The sequence below is a fragment of the Aphanomyces invadans genome (assembly GCF_000520115.1).
Source record: "Aphanomyces invadans strain NJM9701 unplaced genomic scaffold supercont1.19, whole genome shotgun sequence".
NCBI lineage: Eukaryota > Oomycota > Saprolegniomycetes > Saprolegniales > Verrucalvaceae > Aphanomyces > Aphanomyces invadans.
In genome coordinates, this window is record NW_008580164.1 from 629,020 (window position 1) to 629,996 (window position 977).

General features: G+C 54.5%; 1 protein-coding gene across 1 annotated transcript; it reads left to right on the forward strand.

Annotated features, from left to right (window-relative positions):
* Window positions 1–163: 163 nt before the first annotated feature.
* H310_09028 (hypothetical protein) lies at window positions 164–921 on the forward strand (the record flags this gene model as incomplete). Its single annotated transcript, XM_008874985.1, has 5 exons — window positions 164–282; window positions 335–493; window positions 566–652; window positions 710–778; window positions 822–921. 5 exons carry the CDS (start codon window positions 164–166, stop codon window positions 919–921), a joined length of 534 nt encoding a protein of 177 aa, XP_008873207.1.
* Window positions 922–977: the final 56 nt, after the last annotated feature.

Genomic DNA, 977 nt, shown 5'->3' on the forward strand with positions numbered 1-977 from the left:
AACGTTGCACGCCCACGTGAAAGCGCTGTTTCGACGAGCCACGAAGCAGTGCAACTTGAGTTTGAAGGCCATCTTTGACGAGATCGACGACGACGGGAGCGGATACATCACGCGCAAGGAATTCCAGACTGCGCTTCGCGGATTGTCCTTGCCCCTGACAGACATGCAAATCACGTGCCTGGTCGACGAGTACGACACGAATGGCGACGATCGCGTCGAGTATGCGGAATTTGCCCAAGCATTCGCCGCTCCTCGAGACTCGGACGCCTCCGACACAATCGCGTACGACGATTCCACAGCACATCATGACGTAGATCCAACCGGTTCTTTGCAGAGACACGAGTGGCACCGAGACGGACACTTTTCGAAAACGATTGGTGCGAAGGTGGGGCAAAGTCAAAAAGCTTGCTCGACAAAGAAGGACCGTCACAGGCGACCACGGCGACGCATCCGACGGCGATGCTGCGAGGAAGGCCATGTCAACGATCAAGCGGTATGTGTTTGTTCATTGCGAGGAGTGAAGGGGATGGGAGTGCGAAATGCACGGGTTGCATTGCTTGCGTAGTTTGTTTAGCCCGACACGAAAGACCCCAAAGAAGAACGCGAGTGCGTCCAGCAGTGACTCCGAGAGCGAAGCCCCGCGAAAACAAAGGTTGCTGCCGCCGTGGGGCGCATATTCACGTTGGCTCATACGTGCAATGTGGGGTAGATCGAAAATGCCAGCCAAGGCGACGAGGGATTCCAGCAACAGTGACAAGGCTGCAAAGACAGCTAAAAAGTACGTGTTGGTTAAAACATGGAAGACTGAGTGCATGAAGTAGAGCTTCGAAGTCAACCAAGGAGCAAGAAAGCAGTCCAAGTGAATCGGACACCCCAAAGACATCGTACGTCAGGCAGCACCTGACCTCTTCAACACTCTGAACCACTTGCCACAGCCCTGAAAAGGCTAAACAGCGCCCAACGACGAAGACAACGAG